The sequence below is a fragment of the Nuphar pumila genome, chromosome 5 (assembly GCF_984573655.1).
Source record: "Nuphar pumila chromosome 5, dmNupPumi1.hap1.1, whole genome shotgun sequence".
Lineage (NCBI taxonomy): Eukaryota > Viridiplantae > Streptophyta > Magnoliopsida > Nymphaeales > Nymphaeaceae > Nuphar > Nuphar pumila.
This window is the reverse complement of record NC_143253.1, coordinates 15,412,111-15,438,654: the sequence shown is the minus strand read 5'-3', so window position 1 is coordinate 15,438,654 and position 26,544 is coordinate 15,412,111. Positions and strand designations below refer to the sequence as shown.

At 39.1% G+C, this 26,544-nt stretch overlaps 1 protein-coding gene across 1 annotated transcript; it reads right to left on the bottom strand.

Annotated features, from left to right (window-relative positions):
* Window positions 1–1,278: 1,278 nt before the first annotated feature.
* LOC149836905 (aspartic proteinase NANA, chloroplast-like) lies at window positions 1,279–2,724 on the bottom strand. The gene has a single exon (XM_090007928.1). It carries the CDS (start codon window positions 2,722–2,724, stop codon window positions 1,279–1,281), a length of 1,446 nt encoding a protein of 481 aa, XP_089864054.1.
* Window positions 2,725–26,544: the final 23,820 nt, after the last annotated feature.

The window sequence follows — 26,544 nt, the reverse complement described above, 5'->3', positions numbered from 1 at the left end:
TCTTGAAGCTTCACGCATTGGTGGCTTTGTTATCCTTAATGGTGGGGATGGACAACGGGCCGGGCTGGGCTGGGCTGGACTGACCTGGTTTTTGGACAAGCTTGTTCAGCCCGTTGACAAGACAGGCCTGGTCAAGCTCAGACAGTGGAAGTGGTTTAAGCTCGATTTGAGTCACGCCCAGGCCATGGACTGTTTGTTTGTGCCCATGAGCCTAATCTAAACCCCGACAGTCAAATTGGATTTTTGGTATTTTTTTTCAAAATTCTGACCCTATAGATGTGTTCAGCATGATTTATTTACTAGATATCAACACTTGAATCGTGCATTTTGGGTGAAAAAAATGGTATTTAGAGCTTAAAAAAATTTACCAAAATTGTAGACCGTTGAATTTAAAACCTTATAAAAACCTATTGAACATCAGAATCAAATGCTCCATTTCTATAAAAGCAAGCCCCTGTGTGGTCAAAATTTTGAAAAAACACTAAAAATCCAATAACATGTTTCATTTAGTAAGGTGCCCATTTTTGTAGGTTTTAATTTCTCTCTCTCTCTCTCTCTCTGTATATATATATATATATATATTTATATTTGTGCAAAATATGACACGGTGCTAAATTAATCATTCAAGCAGATTCTTGGGGTTTTTTGGTGATCTTGACCCAAAGACGTGTTTGGCATTATCAATTTACTAGGAATCGGCACCTGGATCATGCATTTTGGATGAAAAAAATTATAATTAAAGCCTGAAAACTTATGAAAATGTAGACCATTAATTTTTTGAAACTTTACTTTATAAAAAACTAGATATGCATCAAAATTGAATGCCCCAAGAAACGATTCCTATAAAAACAAGCATAGATTACGTCCGTACTGTTGGAATCACAAGAAAACCTAGAGGATATGTAGCATACTTTATTTAGCACCGTGCCATATTTAGCACAAATGTTCTCTCTCTATCTATCTATCTATCTATATATATATATATATATATATATATATATATATATATATATATATATATAAAATCTAAAGGATCCGTGCTAAATATGGCACGAGCTACCCACGGGCCGCCGAACCTCTTGTCCAGCCCTACTCAATGGTATAGAGAGAGTATTGGAACTACCAAAGGACACCAAACAGCAGTACAACTAATAAATGCCACCCGATTTAATGAAGGAGAGATGTTAAGACAAAATATCAACCAACAAGCAATAAATGGGACACAATCAAATAAAATCTACTGAGCAAATAACCACTCTCCTCACCATAAGAAAACGACTACTTCCTACAAGGGGAGGGGGCAAAACCCAGTCTTCCGTTCAACAGATCAAACTCCCACAGGTATCGCTGCTGAAGTATGTTGCCGATCACAGACACGCCCGGCGAAGCCCCCGATACGATCCCCACGCACCTCACCTCCTTCGCCACGTCAACGACGTAGCTCTCGATATGTGGCACGAAGTTGGCCCCACCTACAAAATGCAACACCATTCGGGGCCCCACCTTCACCTTCTGCTCCCCTGTTAGCTCCGTTGTGTTGAAACACAACCCGAACGGCTGCAGCTCGAACGTGTTGAAATCCTTAAAATACCCTTTGAACGCGGCCATAATGACATCATAGGCCGGCCGGACGAACGACGTTAGGGTCATGCCCGAGTCGATTATGAGTCCTCCATTGACCGTGCCGTCAGAAAAGCTAAATTTCCATACCGAATCGGGTATCGGAAGCATCACGCCGTCCAGCGAGATCCCCTCGACGGCGAGTCCGTAGAACGGCTGGATCTCCGCGTCGAGGACGAGCTGCGCGAAACGGAAATCTGGTCGTTTCACGCGCGGATTGTCGCCAAAGACGAGGTAATTTTGCGCAGTCCTGCGGCTAAGATGGTCCACCAAACAGTAGGAGAATTTTCCACCGTAGATCGGTGCCACCTTAATTGTGAATGATGAGGCGCTCTGACCCAGCCCGAGTACCCCGTCCGACGTGTTATAGCTCGCGCCTTGGAACTCCGAGCTGCACCCGACAACGACGTCTCGGATCACCGAGTCTTTCCCGTTCGAGTCCGAGACGGTCACCGTATCGTTCCCGTAGACACCCTTCGTGAACGATCCGTCCACGTACCTGAAGTCGTACTGGCAAGGGCTCGCGGGCGTGGGGCATTCCGTGAGACTGAACGGCAGGCCCTTGCACGTATCGGACGAGCACTGTAACGGGAGAAACGACGGGGAGAGGGCGGCTCGGAAGACCTTCCTCCTCCTGGTGCTGACCGGTCCGGCAATCTGGCATTTCGTCCAGGTCAGATCGCTCGCCGTATCGGCGACGAGAAGGAACTCCCTCGCCGGAGTTCCCAGCCGGAGCTTGACGAAGTACTCTCCGGTTCCGACGAAAGCGCCCGAGGAGATCGGCGCCTGGAACGAGCCAGTTCCGCCGGAATCCGCGTCGAGCTCGGCCGTCCTCCGGCGTGAAGAGGACAGCGTCTCGGAGATCCTCTTCTGGCGGAGGAGGTCCCGTCTGGTGAGGTCGTTCAATCGGCGAAGGGCGTCGTCGTCTCCAGCGGCTGGCCAGAATTCGAGCTCGCTGCGGTGGAGGAGTCGGAAGTGCATTGTTTGCGGAACGGCCTGAGAGTCATCGGAGACGGCCGGAAGGGCGAGAAAGGCGGAGATCGTGCAGAGGGAGATCAGAGAGACGAGACGGAATCGAGAAGCTTCTTTGCCTCTCGAATCCATCGTGAGAGCGAAGCGAAGCGGGGAGATGAAGGAAGCGCGTGAAAGGCTAGGGTTTAGAGAGGGAGGAACGACGTTCGGGGGTCATCGTGGGGTGGGGAAGGTCGCTGGGTTTATGTTCCTCTGGATGGAGGGAAGAGAGAGCGTGAAAAAGGAAAGATTTGGCGCAAACTGGGAAAGGAAAATGGACGGTTTCCCGACGAATCTGTGTCAGGGAAACGGGCAAAATCTTTTTTTAACTTCTCAGGAATTGCTCATCCCTCGTTTGGAAAGTTGTTTCCCGCGAATTGTGCGCGACGTGTCCGGTTTGATATCGAGTCAAATTTTTTTCCTTATTTATTTTTTTGTTAAATAGGAAGGAAGAGATTTACCACAAATGTGGATTTGATTTGGGATAATTACATAAATGACCTTCGGCGAGCTTAGTTCAGTAAATCTTACTGGGTTCGGCTCGGTGTGGTTTGGTTGTAGGGTGCGTTTGAATGCCTTCATCTTGAACCTACCTAGCCAGGTGTACGGCACCCTTTGTGGGTTTGTTTAATCATTTTGATTGGGTCACAATGAGGGTAAAATACAAAATTAATTGCAAAATTCAATTAGGGAAGTAAATTAGTAATTAAGTAGGCTAAACATGGACTCATCTTGGCTCTGGATATATATCAACTTTTTCAAGCCATGGCTTAGTCTAGCATTTTGCTGGCGCAAGCCAACCACCGAAGAATCCTTCTAGTTCTGTTGGTACACATTAGGGGTGTCAACGGGTCTGGTTTGGTTTGGACCTAGCTGGATCTAGACTTGGACTATATTTTTGGGTATGGTATCAGGTCTGGACCCAGGTCTACTATAAGAGAAACCATACCTGGATCCAATCAAAACTACATGAAGCAGACCCAGTAAAATAATAATTTTTTTACCATTTTTACATTGAAAAATTGTGGGTCTTAATTGAAACTCGGGTCAGGTCCGAGTCTGGTATAAAATTTCACAAACTATACACGGGTCCATGTATTAATCGAACCTCCCGGGTCTTCTTATTTGTCAACATACCTCGACTCTATAGGGTTTGGTCTGGGTAAACCAGACCTATATATTGACACCCCTAGTACACATATATGTGAACCCGGGATCCATGATTTTTCTATCTTGAATCCAATCCTTATGAGTCATCACCGGCCAATAAACCCAGTTAGACTACCCATACTATAGAATGGCAAACACAATATGCTAAGGCTAGTTAATGAGCTGGAAAAAGCCAAAGAAAGGATTCGAACTTTCATTCTTGTAACACACAGCTGGATTCAATGTGAGCCGAGGTAAACCAGCCGAGCTCGAGTTAGCTTGTTAAAAATAAATACATTGAAAAATAAAAATTAAAGCTCATTGACAAAATAAGTACGTTATTTCAAAGCTCTTAGCAACAGGATTTAAATTCTACACTTATTGCTTGCAAGCCAAACTCTTCAACCATCTAAATTTGACGTTTCAAAAAATATACATAATATATTTATTACTAGTTAAGCCTATATAAGCCAAGCCGAGCCACTCATTAATCATTTTTTGGCTTGCCAAACTTATTTCGCGAGTTTAAACTAGGGGTGGCAATTTCTGACACGATCCGCCAACCCGACCCGCCAACCCGCCTCTTAGGCGGGTTCGGGTTGGGCTTAAGCCAACCCGTTTAATAAACGGGTCGACCCGCGTAACCCGTTTATTAAACAGGTCGGGTTCGGGTTGGGGGTATGCCAACCTGCCAACCCGGCTGACCCGTTTAATAAACGGGTTAGGCGGGTGGGTCAACCCGCCAACCCGTCTGCCCGACCCGTCAACCTGCCAACCCGACCCGCCAACCCGTCAACCCGACCCGCCAATCTGACCCGCGAACCTGAAAACCCGTTTACCCGACCCAACCCATTTATTAAATGGGTTGGCGGGTCGTGTCGGGTTACCCGTTTATTAAACGGGTCGGGTTCGTGTTTGCCACAGCTGACCCGTTTAATAAACGGGTCGGGTTCGGGTTGAGGTATGCTGACCCGCCAACCCGCCAACCCGACCCGATTGCCACCCCTAGTTTAAACGAGGTCCTTATGAGCCAAGCAAGAAAGGCTTATGCTTGTCTCCTAGCCCTTTAAGTTTCACATATGGGATTCTTGGCCAAGTTACAAGAGCTATGATATGGGCAAAGTTAATCAAGGGTCTTATTGTCATTTTACATGGAAAAATAAAATGCTCATCTTTGGTTGTTAGTACCTTGGTTGAGGGTTGACTTACAGCTTTCATTCCCACGTAATTTAACAATTTTAATAAGATCAACTTGAAGAAAAGCCTCATGTAGTGGAGGTTTTTAATTGTCTAGGAAATATGCCTGGCTGACATCCAACTACTTTTTTTTTTTTTGAGTCAAGTGGTGGTTGTAGGTTGCAGGGGAAGTATGTGATGGCCTATCCCTTGGCTGTTTATGTGGGGCTCGGTTCGTGACAGCTTGAGAATAGGGATGGCACTAGACTTGGGGAAAAATGGAGCCCCATCCTGCCTTGCCCCGTGAGGGCATGAAACGGGGATGAAAGTTAAAATCAAAACCAAGTGCGGGGATAGACTTACACTTTTTCCCACCGGCCCCGCCCCGTCTCCGAGCCCCGTTAGTAAAATGCTAAAATACTCTTTAGGGATGATAGTAGACCAAGGAAAAACGGGGTCCCGCCTCGCCTTGCCCTGTTTGGACAAGAGATGGAGGACATGAAGCAGGAATGAAGGCAGAAATGAAGGTTAAAATCAAAACCCATGCACAAATAGAAGCAAGGATGGAGGGCAGGATTTTGAGATGGAGCGGGGGGCGGAGACCTTGTCCCCCACCTCCGCACTGGTCCACTGCCATCCCTACTTGAGAAACAAGACCAAACACAACTTATATCATTTAAAGAGCGTTTAGAAAATGCTAATATTTGTTTATGTCATCGTCAGGTACAAACACTTATTTTTTTTTTATTCTGTTGTTTTTCATGAAAGCTTTTGGAGAAAAGCTTTTCATCGGCGGTGACCTTAATGGACATGTAGGCATTAGTAGGGATGAATTTGAGAGTATCCATGGACACTATGCTATAGGAGAAAGAAACGAAAGTGGAAAAAGGATTTTAGATTTTGGTTTGTCCTATGATATGATCTTAGCAAACACTTGGTTTAGGAAGAGGGAGTCTCACCTAGTAACATTTAAAAGTGGGGTTAATACGAGTCAGATAGATTTTTTCCTACTTAGAAAGAGAGATAGAGGTTGTTGTATCGATTGTAAGGTTATATCAGGAGAAAGTGTAGCTACACAACATAAAGTCTTAATTTTAGATCTTAGAATTAGACAATGCCGCAAAAGTGATAGACATAGGATAGATCCTAGAATTAAGTGGTGGGCACTGAAAGGAGCTGAACAAGGAATGTTTGTAGAGCAGGTAGTTAAGGAAGTTGATTGGTGTCTCGAGGAGGATTCAGAATCAATGTGGAATAAGATAGCGTGTGGCATGAGAAAGGTGGCTAAGGAGGTATTGGGTGAGTCTAAAGGCGGTGCAAACCCTAGATAAGGATACATCATGGTGGAACGAGGATGTCAAATTAGCTATTAAGGTTAAAAGCGAGTGTTATAGAAATCTAAGTAAGAGTCGTGATAATGAGAATTTGGAGAAGTATATGATAGCAAATAAGAAAGCTAAAAAAGTAGTTCGAAACGCGAGGGATAAGGTATATAAGAAGGTTTATGACAAGTTGGATACCAAAGAGGGCGAGAAAGATATTTATAGGCTTGCAAAGATGAGAGAAAATCGAGAGATCTGGGTACGGTTAGATGTATCAATGATGAAACACAAAGGGTTTTAGTCAAAGATGAGGAGATTAAGGAGAGATGAAAAGATTATTTTGATAAGCTATTTAATGGAAGTCATGCTCAAGATCTTGGTAACTTGTCCATTCCTTTTCATGAGATGAATCGTGACTTCATGCGTAAGATTCAAAAGAAAGAAATTGTAGAGGCTTTGAAGAATATGAAATCAAGAAGGGCAGTTGGCCCAGATGGTATACCTATCGAGACTTGGAAATGCTTGGAAGAGAAAGGTTTAGAATGGTTGACAAATTTTTTTAACAAGATTTGGCGGACAAATAAGATGCCTAATGAGTGGAGGAAGAGTACGTTGGTGCCTGTATATAAAAATAAGGGTGATATACAAGATTGCACAAACTATCGTGATATAAAACTCATAAGTCATACTATGAAACTTTGGAAGAGGGTGATTGAGTCTAGGTTGAGAAAGGTTGTCATGATATCGGAGAATCAATTTGGTTTTATGCCTGGAAGATCAACTATGGAAGCTATACATCTTCTTAGACAACTTATTGAGAAAAATAGAGAGAGGAACAAAGATTTGCATATGGTTTTTATTGATTTAGAGAAGGCATACGATAGAGTACCTAGGGACGTTCTCTGGTAAACATTGATGAAGAAAGGTGTTTCTCTCAAGTACATTAGTATAATTAAGGATATGTATAAAGGAGTAGTAACCAATGTTCGCACTTGTGGAGGGGTGACAACCAATTTTCCTATAACGGTTGAGTTACATCAAGGATCTGCTTTAAGCTCTTTCCTATTTGCTATAGTGATGGATGAGCTTACGAGATCAATTCAAGAAAATATGTCGTGGTGTATGTTGTTTGCTGATGATATTGTTTTGATTGATGAGTCTAGAGCTGGGGTTAATGCTCAGTTAGAATTATGGAGACAGACATTGGAAGCAAGAGGTTTTAAGTTGAGTAAGAGTAAGACATAATATATGGAATGCCGGTTTAGTAAGCAACAAAGTAGTGATGGGAGTGTAGTGAAGCCTGGTGAGCAAGAAATATCGGTGGATGATTGTTTCAAATATTTAGGATCTATCATTCAAAAGTATGAAGAAATTGATGAAGATGTAAATCATAGGATAAATGTTGGGTGGATGAAATGGAAAAGTGCAACTGGGGTGTTGTGCGATCGTAGAATGCCATTGCGGTTGAAGAGAAAATTTTATAGGACGACTATTAGGCCCGCTTTACTATATGATACGAAATGTTGGGCTGCCAAGAGACATCATATTCAAAAAATGAGTGTAGTTGAGATGCGTATGCTTAGATGGATGTGTGGAAAATACAAGAAAAGATAAGATTCGAAGCGAGAAGATACGTAAGAAGGTAGGCGTTGCACCCATTGAAAATAAGATGAGAGAGAATCGTTGACGGTGGTTTGGACATATTCGACAAAGGTCTAATGATGCTCCAATTAAAAGGATGGAGATATGGGAAAATATATTAGTTAAAAGAGGTCGGGGTAGGCCTAGGAAGACTTGGATGGAGATGAGAGGAAAGGATATAAATGCTTTGAACCTCACCTAGGTCATGGCATTGGATAGAAATGATTGGAGGAGAAGGATTCATGTGGAAGACCCAGAATGAATTTTTTTGTTGGTTAATATCGTCGACCCCAATTGTTTCGAGATGAAGGTGTAGTTATTGTTGTTGTTTTTCATGAAACTAACCTTACATATGCGATGTTCATTAAACTAACCTTACAACTGCGATATATATATATATATATATATTGCTTAGTGAGAATGGCTCTTGAATCATCAGTCAGATTATGACACATAGGCATATTGTTATAAGGTTTAAAAGTCAATAGCCTATAATGTGCAATATTTTCTTGATTCATAAAACCATATTGTTTCTTTAAAAAAACAAGATCCAGGAGCGGATCCCTAGCATTTGGAATATGTTTAATACATGTATAAAGCCCCATTGGTCAAAAACATGCACCTATGATTTCTAGGGGTAATATGACGTTATGGTGCCATTACCAAATAATTAACCCCTTTAAAAAATACATTTTTACTTGAAAATACAATATAAAATATAATTTAAAAAGCCTTTAAGATATACATACAATTTTACTTTATATATAAGGGGGTGTGCATAGTCATAATTTTCTATTTTTAGTGTTTTGTTAATGTGACATTACAGATGTAATTTACATGGTTTGTTTAGTATGGATAGGCTTTTTGAACGTCTAATTATGACATGTGAGCAAGTTTTTATAAAAGCTTTCATAATTGTTAACTCAAAAAATTTATGAATTTAAAGACAAAACTATAATTTTCAAAAATTCCTAACAAATGAAGCATACTAAAAACATCTGCATGGTCAGATTTACCAATCAGAGCCTAAAGTACAAAAAATCAACACTGTTCACACTTTATGGATGGTTAAGAGGAACACCTCTCTCTCTCTCTCTTTCTAGAAGTAAAGACCAAAGGTTTACTTCAGTCGATCATAGTTGTTCAATAGGTGTTGCAATTTTTGTTTTTGGATAATCCAAGTGAAAAATATTCTGTCTGCACATTGGCTGGCTTCCGGTTGGTAAAACCCTCGAGGTTCCCCCTGCGTCCCTCACGCACACCGGGGACTACGCCCAGTTTTGACCTTGCAGCAAGGAATGCCATCCGTGAGTACCAAAACTTAGGTATGTTTTTTATTAAAGTTTTAGGTGAATTTTTTAAAATAAAAACAATTGTCGTAGGGATAAATATGAGCTTTATACTAAGCAACTTAATAATTTGGTTAGTGATAACCCAAGTTAGATTGAGTGGGAGTGTGTTTCTAATTAACGGTGCCTAAACTTGGTGTGTCTTCTATTTTCAGGTATATTTCTTAAAATTTTCCTCCAAAATATCATGAGATTTTCCATTACCAAGAAATTCTTGGTAAAAGAAACTTTTGAAATTGGATCATATATGATTGGAGGACCTTGTTTGTTGGTGAAACATCAAATAATTAATTAGTTTTTTTTAATTAGTTGACCTCTAAATTATAAATAAATAAAATTAATAAACAATATATTGGCCCACTGAATTGATTCTCCTCGTAAAAATAAAAAAACAATCATTCATCCTCGTAAAAATAAAAAAATAAACGAATGGACTGTTGTAATTTGATTTGTAATTTAACTTGAGTTAAAGAACAATAATAAATGCAAACCCTTGTTGGGCAGTTTCCAGGAAAATAGAGTCTCCAAGTTAAAAATTCAGAAATGATATGCCAATATTTGAAATTAAGGGTAAAAGGTTGGCCCATATATAAAATTTTCCCTATATAAAAAAACTATCAAGTATAAATATAATTATAGTTTATCACCTAACTAATTCCTAAAAAATGATTATTATATGAATTATTTACGTCCAACTCTTCCTTTGGAAACACTCCTTTTTGTTGGCAAAAGTACTTTCACATACCATGCAGTTGTCCTTGCAGCAACTACGTTGTATGTTCTCTGATAGGGACCTGTCTAAACCCTGCTTGTCTGTTTTTTTTTCTTGTCTATTTAGCAATTTAGTAGATAATCCTTTACATAAGATTGAGATTTTTTAAACTCTCTCTCTCTCTCTTACTTGCATACCCTGTGAATAAGACTTTGATTGCATTCGCCAAGGCAAAAAGGCATGTTAGCTCTAAAATGTGAATCATGAGTACATGAATTTGATATTGGATCAAACATTTTGTTGATTCAAATAATTTAATGCTGCATCTAGTACATTTAAATGTGCATTTTTTTCCTTTTTTATTACGAGGAACCCTCGCCTAAGCGAGAAAAACCCCGGGTGGGACCCCACGGCTACCCTGCCTTACTATTTAAATGTGTATTTCATTCATCTTAAAATAAAAAACTTAGATTTTCAACTTATCATAGCATAAAACAAGCATGACAAACGAATCATATAGTGCAAAACAAACATAAGAATTGAATTGGCATGTAGGGTTCTAGATAATATGATTAATTCTCATACATGAAATGTTTTTCTTATACGAAAATGATTTCCCTTCTCTTGAGGTCCTCAAAAGAAAATGAATGATTAAACTTTGATGAACTTGCACTCTGGAAAATTCGAGTAAATTTGGTCCAATCCATGCCGAAGATCAAAGAGCAATAGAAGCGTTTTCGCCATCAAGAAAGGAAATCTTCCCAAAATAAAAATGTTGAATCCATCATCACAGTGGCGTTAGGCTCCCAAACATCAGAATGCACAGTAATCAGACCAACTGGGCCGGTGGAAGCCAATTAACTGTCACCTATGCCCCGGGAGCAGGGGTCCTAGCCTTGGAGTTTCACGCTTCCGGCACAAAGACAGTAAGTATGACAGGCTGAGTCAGCACAAACCTTTAATTTTTGAACAACTTCATATATAAACATCATACATGTATTTAGACCTTTTGTTTTTTCAGCTAGGCCAAGAGAAAACCACACACCTTGATCTTTTTCTTTTTTTACTAGGCCAATAGAAAACCACACACCATGGTAAAGCCACCAGTTGGTAAAACCCTTGGCGTCCCCAGGGTGTACATCCAGCTTGGACTTTTCGGCAAGGGATGCTCTACGTCAGTTTTGAACTCGTGATGTTTCGTCAACTTGGTAATGTGCTACTATATCAGACCTTTGTAGGCATGCTTGGCATGTATATATAGACTTTTAAATTTTAAATTTAACAGGAAAATTAAAAATTAAGTATATATGTGCGTGTGTGTATATATATAAGAATATAAGAACTGGAAATATGGTAACTCATGTGTGAATCAGGATTTTCATAGATTTTTTGTTCTTTTACTCTTGAATCTAACCGTACGGATGTAATCTACATGATTGGGTTTATAAGAACCTGCTCTTGAATGATCTTATTTTGATGCATAAAAAGAGAGTTTTTTAAGGCTTTAAAATCAATGGCTCATAATCTTCATAAATATTCAAGCATGCAAAAATTACATTTTTCATCGAAAATACATGATCCAATGGTTGATTCCTTGCAAATTCAACATGCCAAGCACATCCACATGGTTGAAAATGTCCATATTTCTAATTCTCATATTCTAGTGACTTTATATATATATATATTTAAGCTAAGGTAGGTACAAATGCACAATAATTTCCTGATTCACGTATATATAAAAAAAGGTAACAAACAGTGGCAGAATCAGGAATTTAAGCTAAGGTTGGTACAAATGCACAATAAAAAGAAAAAATAAATTTTATAACAATAAACTATACTAGCAAGTGCAAAAAAAGTTGAAGAACTACAGTGTTATATTTATAATTAGAAATTTTGATTGAAACTAAACAATATATTTTTATTAATAAAAGATTATTTAAGAACCACATAGTATCATAATAGCATTCACACAATTTAACTTTGTTTGATATAAAGACCAAAGAAAGTACCTATGAAAGCTCAAGTTTCGATCTTGAAATGCGTTCAGCAAGACATGACGAAGGAACACAAACATCCTACAAATAAATAGTTAATTAATTAATTTTAAAAAACAATAAAAGATATCATAATTATTTTATAAATAATTAGAAAAAATACAAACCACTCACAATGAAGAGGAATATCAAACATATTTAATAAAATTTATTTATTTCACCAATTTATCTTTATCATTAATTATATACTCACTTTCTAATAAAAAACATTAATTTGCATTTGTATATTAACATAGTTAAAATGTAACCTATTTAATTATTTCTCTAATCAAATCACTAACCTATTTAATTGAAACAAAAAAATAAATGCATGATAATTAAAACAAAAAAACCTAAAATTCTCATCTGCGTGAATTGAAACAAAAAAACTAAAATTCCATTTCTAACCAAAGTCAAGTATTAATTATTTATATTTTAATTCTAATTAAAAAATATATAAAACCTTAATAGCATAATCCAAAATTCATGTTATTTAAACAAATATAAAATTAAAACCTTAATTCTTACATCATCAATTATGCATTTATGTTAATCAAGCATGGAGAATCCTAATAAAAAAATGCAAAAATACCTAAATTAAATATTTATCTTATTTAAAAATAAAATAAAAATCTAAATCCAATTCAAAAAATACAAAAAATTCTAAAACCTAATTAAATATTCATGCTATTTAAAAAAAATACTAAATGAAAACCTTAATCCTAGCAAACATCATTCATAATTTTCACACATAAGCTAATTAAAATAAAAAATAACAAAACCTTCAAAGGTATAACTAAAATCAACCATGTGAATCATGTATAATATTGATTAAAAATACAAAAAAAAACTCATTTATATCAATCTCATTAAAAACCTAAATGCTAGTTGAAAAAAACACAAAAACTCTAAACCCTAGTTATTGAAATACAACTATTTAAAAAAAAGTAAATCAAAAACCTAAATCCTAATTTGACAAACAAAATAAATTTCATATATTAATTGAAAAAACGTGAAACCTAACCTTTTGATGACAATTAATTATAGTCATTTGATTTTTACTCATGTTTGTAAGGATTTTAAAAACCTAACATTGTGATTTTTACTTATGTTTGTCAAGATTTCAAAATCTCTCACGAGGTTCGGGAGAGCTGGGCTGTCAGGGAAGAGAATTAGGGATTGCGTAGAGTTTTTGGAAAAACGTATAGGAAGTGCAAAATAGTAATTTTAGATGATATTTAACTATGGTCAACATTTAACCATGGTCAGTTAGACTCCATCTTAACAGGACCGTTTTGCACGGTAAAATATGTGAGGACCCATTTTGCAAAACGCCACAAGGTGGGGACTGATTTTAAAATTGCTGAAAAGGCAAGGATCATTTTTGCAAAAAACCCTTACTATTTTCACGTGTTAAAGTATATGTCACAAAGACACGTGAACAAGAGGACACATGACACGAGTTCAATTCAAAAGTTCAAAAAAAAAATAGAAAATGCGGCAGAAGGGTTCAATTCAAAAGTAAAAAAAAAATTAGAAAATGCGACAAGAGGACACAGAATTTTCAAAAATTTTAATCAATAAAAAATATTATTATAATATTTTTAATGTTAAAATGTATTTTTTATTAAAAATAATACAATAATATAAATATATAGTATGAACGTGTCAGTGTCTATGTCCAGGTGTCGGAGTGCATCTGCTCATGTCACTAGAGACACTTCACCAAAATGTGGTGTCCCTATGATGGGTTTAAGTTGACATTTCTAAACCACTTTATTTTCATAAATTGTGAGCCATTGATTTTCACCATATCCAAAATGAATCTGATGGTGGATTAGATATGAAAGAACCTTATAACATATTAAATACATCATACTAAACACATCAATCAGGTTAGATTTACTATTTGGTGATTAGATCCATTTCTATTTCTCATATTCTAGTAACTATATATATATACATATATATATATATATATATACTCATATATTCGCTTCCGTTTGGCTCGTTGATCAGCAATATCAAGGTTGTTAAATGCGATGAGGCGAAGCGAGGCGTTGAGCCTGCGCTTCTCCTCTGAGGCGTACGCCTCAGGTACTGAGGCGTACGCCTCAGGTACTGAGGCGTACGCCTCTCACAACTGGAATGGAAGTGAAGCGGTGGGAGGGGAGGCAGTAAGAGAAGGACCACCCGCCCAGCTGGTACGGAAGCGAGGGATATGCCGGTCGTCCGGTGGTCGGAGAAGACTGAGCAGCAGCTGCAGCACAGCAACTCCGGTGGTCGGTGGTCACAATTGGTCGGAGGTTGATGAGGGGCGCATCACAGCAATGCCTCAGTACCTTGACCGTGCGCCTCGCCTCTGAGGTGTACGCTTCAGATACTGAGGCGTACGCCTCTCACAACACTGAGCAATATACACTCGTTTTTTAGAAATGCTAAGTATGCAAGAATAGGATCCAGAAGTAGATTCAATGGGGGATGGCTTAGTTGGATGGGGCAAGACTATTTGATGGCCAGCCTAGGTTCTAATTCCATGGGCATCACTCCCGGCATAAGCCAAAGCTTGGTGACTCGATCCCTGGGATCGAAGGGTAAGCCCTCGGAGTTTTACACCGACAAGACAGTGAACCTAAGTACAGCAAACTGAGCCAGCACGACTAGGTTTCTGCGCTTGGGGTGATTTCTCCGAAAATAATATCAAAAAATGTTAAACTGTTATTTTAAAGAGTCAACTGGAGTTAAGTGATAGAAAAAACAACTTAAGCTGGTCATATGAGCCATTTGTTGAAAAGATAGATGTCTATCTGAAAACTATTAAAATGTGGATAGTTAAATGTAATTTTCCACAAGTTAAGCCACTATGTGTAAATTTACAAAACAAAAGAATGGCAGGAGATTCTGATAATTTTAAAGAGTTAATTTTCTAAACGCGTCCAAGTCAAGAGATTCTTTGTATATTAGTTGGTCAAACCAAAACAAACTTTTCAAAGCCAATTGGAGTCCTTATAAAGAAAAACAATAAGTGAATTTAAAAAATAATCTGGTCTAAAATATTCCAAATAAGTTTTTCTGAATGATGTCTGCCACTGATGGTCTCTTTTTCATTAAAAATTTTCTTGTCTTCCAAAATTTCTTGTGCAATCCTATGCTTATGAGATCTTTTCTTTGTCTTGTTTAATACGAACAACTTTGTTCGGCAAGAGCCACACAAAGCTTAGGAGACCCTCGTGTAGGGATGGCAGTGGGGCGGGGCGGGGGACAAGGTTTCCACCCCCGCCCCACCTCAAAATTTTATCCTCCACCCCCGCCCCGCCTCCGCGGCGGGGATGGATTTTATCCTCCACCCCGCCTCCATCCCCGTTTCATACCTTCATCCCCGGTCCAAACGGGGATGAGGCGGGGCGGGGCGGGGATATTGCGGGGAAAAGTGGTCGGGGCGGGGGTTAGGCGGGGATCGTGGCGGGGCAGGGAAAAGTGCACGTCCACCCCCGCCCCGCCTCCGCGGCGGGGATGGATTTTATCCTCCACCCCCTCCTCCATCCCCGTTTCATACCCTTCATCCCCGGTCCAAACGGGGCGGGGCCCCGCTTTCCCCCGGTCCACTGCCATCCCTACCCTCGTGTAAAGCCACACATGTGCCTTGAGGTACAGAGCACACTCCGATGGCTGTCTGTCAAAATGACTGTGGGGGAAAAGGCTTTATGATTGTCAAGCTCTTTCAAAATTATTTTTTGTGTTTCAAAATAGATGGGTCTACTTTTTTGTTATCGACCAAATTTTCCACGCTCGACAACAAAGAAGGGCATTTGTAGATACTTCAATTTCTACCAATCATATCCTAAAGATTTTTGTCAAAATGACTGTTTTCTCAAAACATTATTGTCTTTTGTCTAAACTATTAGTAGATCTACTTCAAATACATTTTTTTGCCTAACAAATAATGTTTACAAGATTTTTTTATCGGAAAGAGAAGTTGAAGAGGACATTATAAGTTTTTCAATGCACCAAAAATCACTTCAATTTTACATCGATATCAAAAGTTATGGTCAAAAAAAGGTTTTTTATTTGTTTAGATCTATTCTTGAATACGAATCCATTCCAAATTGTCACTTGAACCCAATTACCGCCCTGCAGTTTCGTCCAAGCCTAATTGTGGCCCAATCTGTTTGGATCTGGATCCAACTTGTTGTCCTCAGTTGGATCTGAACCCAAGTTATCATTTGAACTGAACCAGATCTAGATCATATTCTGTTTAGTTGTTGCTCTTGCTATATGAATATGAATAAGATCCAAGCCAAGTTGTTGCCCAAGCTAGGTTGTAGCATGTGCTATTTGGATATAGATCAAATCCAATATGAGTTGGCGCCTGTGCAGCTTAAGTTGTTGTCCTCAAGTATAGATCAAGATTGAATCCAAACCCATTTTGTTTAGATGACAACCTAGATTATCTAGGGTGACACCTAAGCCAAAACATACCATTGTGGGCCTAGCTAGCACTTGCAATGTATTTTGGATATAAAATCTTGCCTCAAAACCACATCGGATCCGCATATTCACGTACCTTAAAACTCTAATTACATACATATTCATGTCCTTTAAAAAAACTCAAATCAATACCCAAAGTACTAAATAAAAAATATTAAATTTAAGATAATTAAAAAAATCCTAATATTCTAACTAAAATCAAGCATTTATAAGTTGCCTAATGCTAATTGAAAAAAAAAACAAAAACCTTAACTAAACATTCATAATATTAAAAAGAAAAAATGCTAAAAAACCTAAACCCTAATAATACATTAATCTAATTGAAAAAAACAAAACCCCGAAATCAAAATCCTATCAAGTTTTAAAAAAAAGTTTTGAAAGAAGAAAAAAAAAGGTGATTCATCACATCAACCACCAAGGCTAGAGCCATGTGCCAGAAAGTCCACCAGATGGTGGACGACACGGGATGCAGTCCGGCGAAGTTGAGAGAGAGAGAGGGGGGGAGGGGTCGGGGTGCCACCCTCACCCGGCCTTACAAAGAGTCAGGGTGAACACAATACCCACTCCACCCTGATCCGACCTTACACAGAGTCAAGGTGAACACCACACCCTGATGTGAACCCCCCATTGGAGAAAATTTTGGGTTAGGTGGCTCGGACCATGTAGGGTCCATTATAAGGCCACTAGAACAAAGTCAGAAGTAGTGGGTGGTGGTGGGCATAGTCCTGGACAATTCCTTGGTGATTGCCCTCATTGGCAAACCGTGATTAATCAGGATAAAAATCAGGGATGCAGGCTCCTTGCTAAATTGCGAATAAATGGTAAAATTGTAAATTGTGATTAATCATTAAAATTCCACATAAATGTTAATAACTATATCTTACATGGATTGAATTCCACATGCATGTTAAGGTTTTTTCCCAATGTTGTCAATATCGTATGGGCCTTTAATCATTTTGAAAACGATTCAGGTCAATTGAGCTTGTGACTCGGCTCGTGTTCATGTGAACAGAGCTGGGCTCGTGCTTGGCTTATCTCATTCTTGGCTCATCCCTGAATGAGATGAGCCAAACACGACCTAACTCGTGTAAAAATATTTCATATTATTTATACATGGAATATATATATTTTATATATTACACTTAATATTTTATATTCTTATGTATATATTTTTTATGCATCTTTTTTTGTATATTTATTTTATACATTTGTTTTTTATATATATAACACTTGAAATATATATTATATATAAATCTATATTTTTTACAAGCTCTCTTGAGCTGCTCATGTCTCAGTTTGCCAGCTATTAGAACCGACCATGAACGAGTTTGTGACCAGCCGAACCAAACCGAGTCATGAGCTGATCGGTTTGTTTACTAACTTATTCTTCCAGCTTGCCTATATTAAAAAAAATAAAAAATAGAATATAAGAAAGCTAAAAACTTTAGCAGTCAAGCTAGGGATGGGGGGCGGGAGCGGAGGACAAGGTCTCCAGCCCCACCCCCTCTCAAAATCCTACCCTCCATCACTGCCTCCATCCCCTCACGGGTTTTGATTTTAGCCTCCATCCCGTTTCATGTCCTCCATTCCTGGTTCAAAGGGGGCGAGGCGGGTGGGTCCCCGTTTTCCCTCGGTCCACTGCCATCTTTAAAGAAGGATGGGGGACGAGGCGGGATGGGGACGGTGTGGGGGAAAGCATAAGTCCATCTCCGCCTCCATTCTCACACGGGTTTTGATTTTAACCTCCATCCCCGATCCAAATTGGGCAAGGCGGGGCGGGGCTCCGTTTTCCCTCGGTCCACTGCCATCTTTAAAGAAGGATCGGGGACGAGGCGGGATGGGGACGGTGTGGGGGAAAGCATAAGTCCATCTCATCCTCCATCCTCACACGGGTTTTGATTTTAACCTCCATCCATGTTTCATGTCCTCCATCCCCGATCCAAATTGGGCAAGGCGGGACGGGAACCCATTCCCCCCTGGTCCACTGACATCCCTAGGTCAGGCCAGAGCTGTGCCTGATGAAACCTTGATCTTTAAATGGATATGCCCTTTTAGGCAAGAATTTGTGTTGAAGAAAGGAATCATAAGGGGAAAAAATATGAGATGCTGCCTTGCAGGCCCTCCATTGGATATAGGGGTCTCAATGGGTCGGACCTTGATTAGACCCGGTGGATCCCAACCTGGATCTAATTATGAGATGCCTGTATCGGTTCAAATCTAGGTCCAAGTGGCCCTGCCATAGGAAAAGTCAAGTGTGGGTCCTAAGGATAACATAAACCAGACGTGATCCGTACTTGGTAAAAGAATAATTTTTCAATGTTTTTACATAAAGAAAAAAGAGATTCAGATCTTAATTGGAACTTGAATTGTGCCTACTACCTAGGCCTGTGCGAATTCATAAACCATACCTGGATCCATATACTAACTGGATCCTATCGGTCTAACCTGGAATGTTACCAAACCCAGATCCTAACGGTTGACACCCTTAATTGGACTGTTTCACACCCTTGATCGGATCCTCTTTTGAGCATACTGAAAAAAAAAAGGTTATATAGTGCAAGAATAACAGCAGTTAACTTCAGGTGAGAAATTGAAAATTTTATTTTCTCCACACTTTTATCATCAAAATAAAAAAAATTACAAATTAGAAACACATAAAACTAAAAAAAATGTACACATAAAAAAAAACAACTGTTGTTGTCCATATCTATTAATGAAAACGTAAATATTTTGATAAATCACAACGTCTAAAAAAATCATCATAGTTCTAGTGTTTTAAACAATTGAGAAAACATCGTCCTATACTTTAGGAAATATACATTGCTTATGAGTCCACGAGCTTTCTCTAGGGCTGGTAAACAAGCTGAACAATCCGGGCGAGCTCCACTTTTATGGTTAAACCTGCTGCCAAGTAGATGAGAACATGGTCTAAAAAAAAAATTGCAAAACCACAGCAAGTGCGGGGACGACTCGACGTTCTCACTGCATAGGCAGCAAACACTAGGCAAGCAGAAACCCCTCTGTGACAGGTTCTCGTGAGTCAAAACGCTGTTGTTGATCACCAACCACACGAAAAACGTCGATCGGGGAGATGGCCCTTTGGACTAGACGCACTCCACCGGCAAGGGGTCAGCCCCAACTTCGTCAAACGCTAGGCAAAAGGAAACCACCGAGAATTCCCTTGGCGCCAAGTAAGACCATATGCTGACACCCCACCCGCTAACTGATGGGGCAAGCCCAGTTGCTAACCTGAGCCATACACTGCACCAATGCTGCCACAACTCGAAAATGGCTCGCCACCCCCACGTTTGAGGACCAGTCAAAGAGTGGGGCCTCGCCACCCATACTTTGAGCAAAAATACAATGTAAGGTCCCCTTCGTTGCAGCAAACAAACCACCACCATTTTGAAATCAATGCCTCTCAAGGGAGGGTGTTGTGTGTTCTCCCCTGAAGACGCATTGTTTGCTACCGTGCGTGTTCGAGAGTCCGAATGAGCGCCACGTATATAAGCATGTGGGGCTCTTAAACACAAAGCAAAGCGAAGCGACACCCTTCTGAACTTGTGCGACGTGTCATTCATATATAAAGGAAACGTCATTTCACCTACCGCCCATTTTTAAAAACCGCACACAAATTACTTGCATTGCGCATTAATTAAATAAAAAAATATTGTTTCATCTACCTTTTACATAACTAGTCAATGCGATAGGACGTATCAAGCAAATTGTCATAACACTTATCGTTACAGTGAAATCGATTTGCAACTAAGTCTCCAATTGTAGTTTACTAAGTCTAAACATTATGTTGATTTGTTTATTATTTTTCTTTCCTGCATTTTATGAATCTGTAATTATGTAAATCGCGATAGGATAAATCGTTCACATAGACAAAGCTCACCAATGCAAATCACGATAACATAAATCGATTCACAATTGTTACTTAAATCAGTATCAAGTTGTAAAACGATTTGTATTTATAAAGTTACCTCGATTTTACTTTATCTAGTCTGAACATTGTCTCGATTTGTTTATTGTTTTTCTTTTCTGCCATATATGAATCAGTCATTGTGTAAATCATGATAGAACATATCGTTCACATTGACAAAGCTCGTAACAGAAAATCGTAATAGGACAAATATTGTTAAATTATGAAACTTAAAGTATTTTGGTTGTAAGTCAATTTGTATTTATTAAGTTACCTAGATTTGTAGTTTATCAATAAACATCATGGTGATTTGTAAATCGATTTGTATTTATGAAGTTACCTCAATTTTTACTTTATCTAGTCTGAATAATGTCTCAATTTATGTGATGGGTTTAGGTGGAGGAGTGACCGGACCCGATCCGTTGTCCAGGTTTAAAACCCTAATCTATTGAACCTATCTTCCTCTTCTCTGTGGCAATGCGACTTTTTCTTTTTTTCTTTTTTCTTCTCTGCCTTCGTCTTCTTCTTCTATTCCTTCTTCTTCCTTGTATTTTTCTTTCTTCTTTGTTCTTTTGTATTCCTTCTACTTGTGCTTGATGGATGGAGGATTGATGCTGATACCGTAGTTGTTTCATGCCGTGAGAAAATATCTGTATAATCTTTGATGATGATTATAGTGGTTATCTTCTGTGGATACATCGATATATTCATGACACATGCAACTATGTCGTATTTGTCGTGAAGCATATCGAAGCTTACGCAAAATATAATGACCATAATCATCTTCAATCTTTGCCGCCATACTGAAGCAAGCACAAATATTCTGCATGATAGACAGGGAGATGCTGATGACCATCTATTTGATCTATTCCTACTGTCGGACCCTCCATCGTTCGCAAACCATACTTTGTAGTTAGAAAAATATCTACCTAATCTTCGATATACTTCATGACAAAAAAAACTTGTAAAGAGATAAGGACCTCCATTGGTAGATAGATTTGCCTTCTATCGTTCCCAGTGACTAGCGAAGGCCACTCAGTAAACTGAAGGTGTTGATGCTGATGATGATATTAATGATGTCTGTTTTAAAACACATCACTATTTGGACATGGGGTTGATGCTGCTGATGATGTTTGTTTTCTTTGATGATGATGGTCATATATTGTATCTAAGTCAAACCATTGGTCATGACGTATTATAACTAAATACTCATGTAAATGAATGTGGTTGTAATGTATCATTGAAGTTAACTCGATTTGTATTTATCAAGTTACCTAGATTAAGTTAACTTGATTTGTTCTTTACTAAGTATAAACATTATGTCGATTTGTTTATTTTTATTTTTCGCCATTTTTTAATGTCATTGTGTAAATAACGATGGAACGTATAGTTCGCTAGGACAAAACTCGTAAAGGAAAATCGCAATAGGCTATTCAAACAAATTTGGTTAGATTATTTGATGGGTTTAGGTGGGATGACTGTACATATCATGATAGAACACCTTCTATAAAAAATAAATCGTGATCTCTTATACAACTGGTTGCAAGCCAATCATGATCTCTTATAAAAAATAAATTGCGATCACTTTTATTTATGAAGGCCAAACATTACAACGATCTGTTCAGTGGCACTTGTGTGTTACACTTATTAAAAAAAGAATCAAACAATTAAAGAATGACACGTTATAAAAAAGAATTATAGAATTACAATAAAGAATTATAGAATTACAATAAAGAATTATAGAATTACAGCAAATAATTATCAGGATAAAAAAAATCGCTATTGTTTATTCAGTGGCACTTGACGACTCAAATGGACTATGACATATAAATTGTCTCTTTTTTTTTTTTGATGGACTCTCTATCCTCGGTGGCCTCTTGATTCCCTCAATCTTATTATAAACACTGATCATCATCTCTATCGGTGTATCATATTGTGACCACATTTGTCTCCCCAAATTCCTTACCTGCTTTCGTAAGTCCTTATTATCCTTCTCCAACATCTTTAACCTTATGGCAGAGACTACCTTCTTTTTTGTGAGTTGTGTTCGTTCCTCAACGTGTACTGCAACTGAGGTAATTGTTGTTGTAGCCGAAGGAAGACGATGAATGTGTTTTCTATGTTGGGATGCGACATGATGGGGGAGAGGAGGGAGGCATGGGTTCCCAATATTCTCAATCTGAAGATTTCGATGCATGGGTTCCCAATATTTTTGATAATAGTTGGGATCATATTGTCGTTCTTTATAATCATACACTATGGCATGAACACCTCCTTTGTTCCAACTATCCAATTGTTCCCTATAGCGTTCATGTCAATTCACGTTCCTGGCCCCACCACTATTCATCTTTCTTCTCACTTCCACAGGCTTCTTTGGGGTAAACTGTCCCAAGCCAGATTATAGAAGAACTTGACTACCATACTGCAACTCGACTTCATAATTGCTAAACAACCAAATATCACAGACAAACAGTCTTGCAGCCTCAGCAACTACCTCTTGGTTCTCGTCCTCCCCATCTACATACGATCTCCACACAACCTGTACATTAGAGCTTATGGTTTAGGTATAAAAAATTATTCATGCTAATGAATGCTAAATATTAAAATTAGTTATACTAATGAGTGCTAAATATCTTATAATGATTGTTACTAAGAATACTAACGATTGCAATGACTTACACTAACGAAAGTTAAATGCCCAAGGGATAATGGTTTGTACTAAGGAATACAAAATCCTGCAACGATCATTACTTAAGAATGCAAACGATTACAACGATTTACACTAATGAAAGTTAAATGCTAAAGCGATAACGATTTGTACTAAGGAATACAAAATCCTGCAATGACCATTACTTAAGAATGCTAACGATTACAATGACTTACACTAACGAAAGTTAAATGCTCAAGAGATAATGATTTATACTAAGGAATACAAAATCCTGCAACGATCATTACTTAAGAATGCAAATGATTACAACAATTTACAATACTGAAAGTTAAATGCTAAAGCAATAACGATTTGTACTAAGAAATACAAAATCCTACAACGATCATTACTTAAGAATGCAAACGATTACATTGATTTACAATACTGAAAGTTAAATGCTTAAGTGATAACAATTTATACTAAAGAATACAAAATCCTGCAACGATCATTACTTAAGAATGCAAACGATTATAACGATTTACAATACTGAAAGTTAAATGCTAAAGCGATAACAATTTGCACTAACGAAGACAAAATTCTGCAATGATGATTACTTAAGAATGCTAAAAATTTCAATGATTTGTACTAATGAATGATAAATGCTGAAGCGATTGTAAACGATTTTAAACCATTTACCTCATTTAATTGCAGACCATCTAAAATGAACTTAGCATTATCCTCCTTAACATTTATTCTAGCCCACTGACCGATCTTTGGAAAACCACAAATCACAGAGCCACAACGCGATAATATGCTCCTACGCCCAGGCCTACAAAATCAATATATTAGTAAGACTATAACCTTCAATGATCTTAGTCTACAACTACCAAATATGTAATAAACAATTACATGGATAAATGGTCAAAACCCTGCGATGATTTTTGTACCCTTACTCGCACGGTAAAGTTGACTGTATAAGTGTGAGAGCATAGCAACACTCCATGCATAATTGTCGACTTCATCAAAGTCTTCAAAAAATTGCAGCCACAAGTAACTTATTCTCGAACCAGACAAATCAGAAAATAAAGTAACTCCAAAAAAATAAAGAAGAAAGCCGCTCAACTCTTGGTCAGCTCTTTCATATGCACATGTAGCGGACCGACCTTCCCATTTATTACGAAAAGAAGAAACTTTCATTGATGTGAAATTGCTTCTACCAGAAATACATTGATCCCAGTCCTCTATCGACATTCTTAGAAGGGTCGTGCACTTGTCCCTTGCATTGTAGTTTAAATTCCGTAATAGAACAACACTTCCATGACACTTAAGACCCGTAATCTGTGCCACATCTTCTAGGGTCATGGTGATCTCAAAAGAATCAAACTAGAATATATTCATCTTATGATTCCACTTATTTACTAGGTGGGTCATGGTGTTCCAGCACGTTTCAAAATAATGTTGGTCCAGAAAGCTAGCGAAATGCATATTTTGTAATCGATTCTTCTGATATTCACTCAGTTGTCCATACCATGACAGAACTACAGACCACTGACACTGCCCTCTGAGCTTTTTACCTTGTGCTCTACTTCTCTTCTGACCTTCCCGTAACACAAAATAGTATATTATTCGTATCAATTATGAATTAGTCTCATTTGTACTTTTATACGTTATTGTACACAGTAATCGCTATAAATAATAATCGTTGCATACGCACTATCACAATAATCGCTATACATAGTAATCACTATCACAGTAATCACTATACAAAATTATACCTATAACAGTAAATCGTTCACAGTAATCGCTATCAAAATAATCGTTATACATAGTAATCACTATCAAAATAATCGCTATACATAATACTACCTATCACAGTAATCGCTATCACATTAATTGCTATACATAGTAACCACTATCACAATAATACCTATCATAGTAAATTATGACAGATAGGATCAATTTGCGTACCTGGTCACACTTTTCTCATCTTCATCCCCTCCTTCCATCCTCTACCTTTCTTATTGCTCCGTCGCCTCCCTATGCTTTTCTACTTCTTCTTTCCTTTGCTTCTTCGCCTCCCTTCTCTGCTTTTCAATTTCTTTGTTCATTTCCATTTCCTTCTCTTTCTCCTCCTGCTTTTTTCTTTCCCTTTCGTTCTCTTTCTCCTCCTGCTTCTTCCTTTCTCTTTCCTTATCTTCCTCGTCCTCCTCCTTTCTTTGCCTTTCCTTTTCTTTCTCGTCCTCCTTCTCCTTCCTTTCACTACAAGAAAATTGTTAATTAGCGACGGAAATTAGCGACGGATTTTTTCCGTCGCTAATTAGCGACAGATTAGCTAGAGATAGAATCTGTCGCTAATTCGCGACGGATTAGCGAAGAAACAAATTTTATCGCTAATCTGTCGCTACTTAGCGACAGATTAGCGACTAAATTTTTTGTCGCTACTTTTTATTACAAGAACACCATTTTAGCGATGGATTTAGAGAGGGAACTCTGTCGTCGCTAATCCGTCGCTAATTAGCGACGGATTAGCGACAGTATATATTTCGTCGCGGTTTTTGTATTTTGATTTAGCGACGGAATGTTTCCGTCGCTAAGCCGTCGCTAAATATCGCGTAAATCCCTAATCCCATCCCTCTTTCTCTTTTTCCTGTTTCGCTGTATTGCTCCCGCCCGCCGCCCTCTCTCTCCCGCCGCCCGTCGGCTCTCGCCACCGTCCGGCCGCCGCCGCCGCCGCCTCGCCGACGATCCTCGCTGCCGACCTCCCTGCTTGGCTAGCGGCTGCGCCAGGGACTCCGAGCACTGGCGACCCGCCGCCGACCTCTTCCTCCTCCCTGCTGTTCCTCTGTGGCTGCTGCCGGGAGGTGTTGTCTCCCCTTCGCCGGCGACTCGCAACCGGCGTCCTCAGCCGCCGACGACCGACGATCCTCCCTGCAGCCACCTCTTCGCCTCCGCTCTGAGTTCCGGCGACCCAGTGGCCCCCGAGCTTCGCTCCAGGTCTCCCCCTCTCTGCTGTCGACTGCGCCGGCCACCGGCGACCTCGCCAGCCGCCGCTCCCCGTGCTTTCCGGCAGGGGGGTCGACCCCCTGCGTTTCCGGCAGGGGGTGTCGACCCCCTGCCGGAAAGGCATGGGGGGTCGACCCCCTGCGTTTCTGGCAGGGGTGGTCGACCCCCTGCCGGAAAGGCATGGGTGGTCGACCCCCTGCCGAAAACGCAGGGGGTCGACCCCCCCTGCCGTAAAGGCACGACAGGGGGTCAACCCCCCATGCCGGAACTGCCTTTCCGGCAGGGGGTTTAACCCCCTTCCCTGCCGGAAAGGCAGGTGGTTTAACTGGCTAGGTTGAGATTTAAAATTCAAAAAAAAAATTAATTATAAAAAAAAAATTCAAATCGAAATCAACTGGCTAGGTTGAGATTTAATCAACTGTGGTTAGTTAGAGTATTTCATAAATTTTTATCAATTTGTTAGTTTGT